The 301-nt window shown below is 58.5% G+C and overlaps 1 protein-coding gene across 1 annotated transcript in view; it reads left to right on the top strand.

Moving 5' to 3' along the window:
- The window catches only part of ETH_00040315 (uncharacterized protein), a gene marked incomplete at both ends in the record, with an annotated part of 2,494 nt that overhangs the window by 121 nt on the left and 2,072 nt on the right, over positions 1 to 301 (top strand). The window contains one exon of the mRNA XM_013374594.1: positions 1 to 299. Within this exon, the coding sequence (XP_013230048.1) occupies positions 1 to 299 (299 nt within the window). The remainder of the gene's footprint in view (positions 300 to 301) is intronic.

The raw sequence follows: 301 nt of genomic DNA on the forward strand, positions 1-301 counted from the left end.
CAGCGCCGACGACAGCAGCGCGAACAGCAGCAGCAACAACAGCAGCAGCAGGACCCCCGGCGCTGCTGCTTTGCTGTCCGTGGTCGCTGCAGGAGCAAATCCTGCTATGCGCGCAGCAGCTGCAGCAGCAGCTGCAGCAGCAGCAGCAGCAGCAAATTGTTTCTTCCTTATCTCTTTCAATTTTTATGGCTCACAACTCCCTGCAGCTCAGGAAGGTTTCCTTATCTGCTGCTGCGTTGACAGCAGCAGCAGCAGCAGCGGGAGGCACTTCTCCTGACCCCGACAGCAGCAGCAGCAACAA

This window comes from Eimeria tenella, genomic scaffold, assembly GCF_000499545.2.
Source record: "Eimeria tenella Houghton genomic scaffold, Eth_scaff2167, whole genome shotgun sequence".
NCBI lineage: Eukaryota > Apicomplexa > Conoidasida > Eucoccidiorida > Eimeriidae > Eimeria > Eimeria tenella.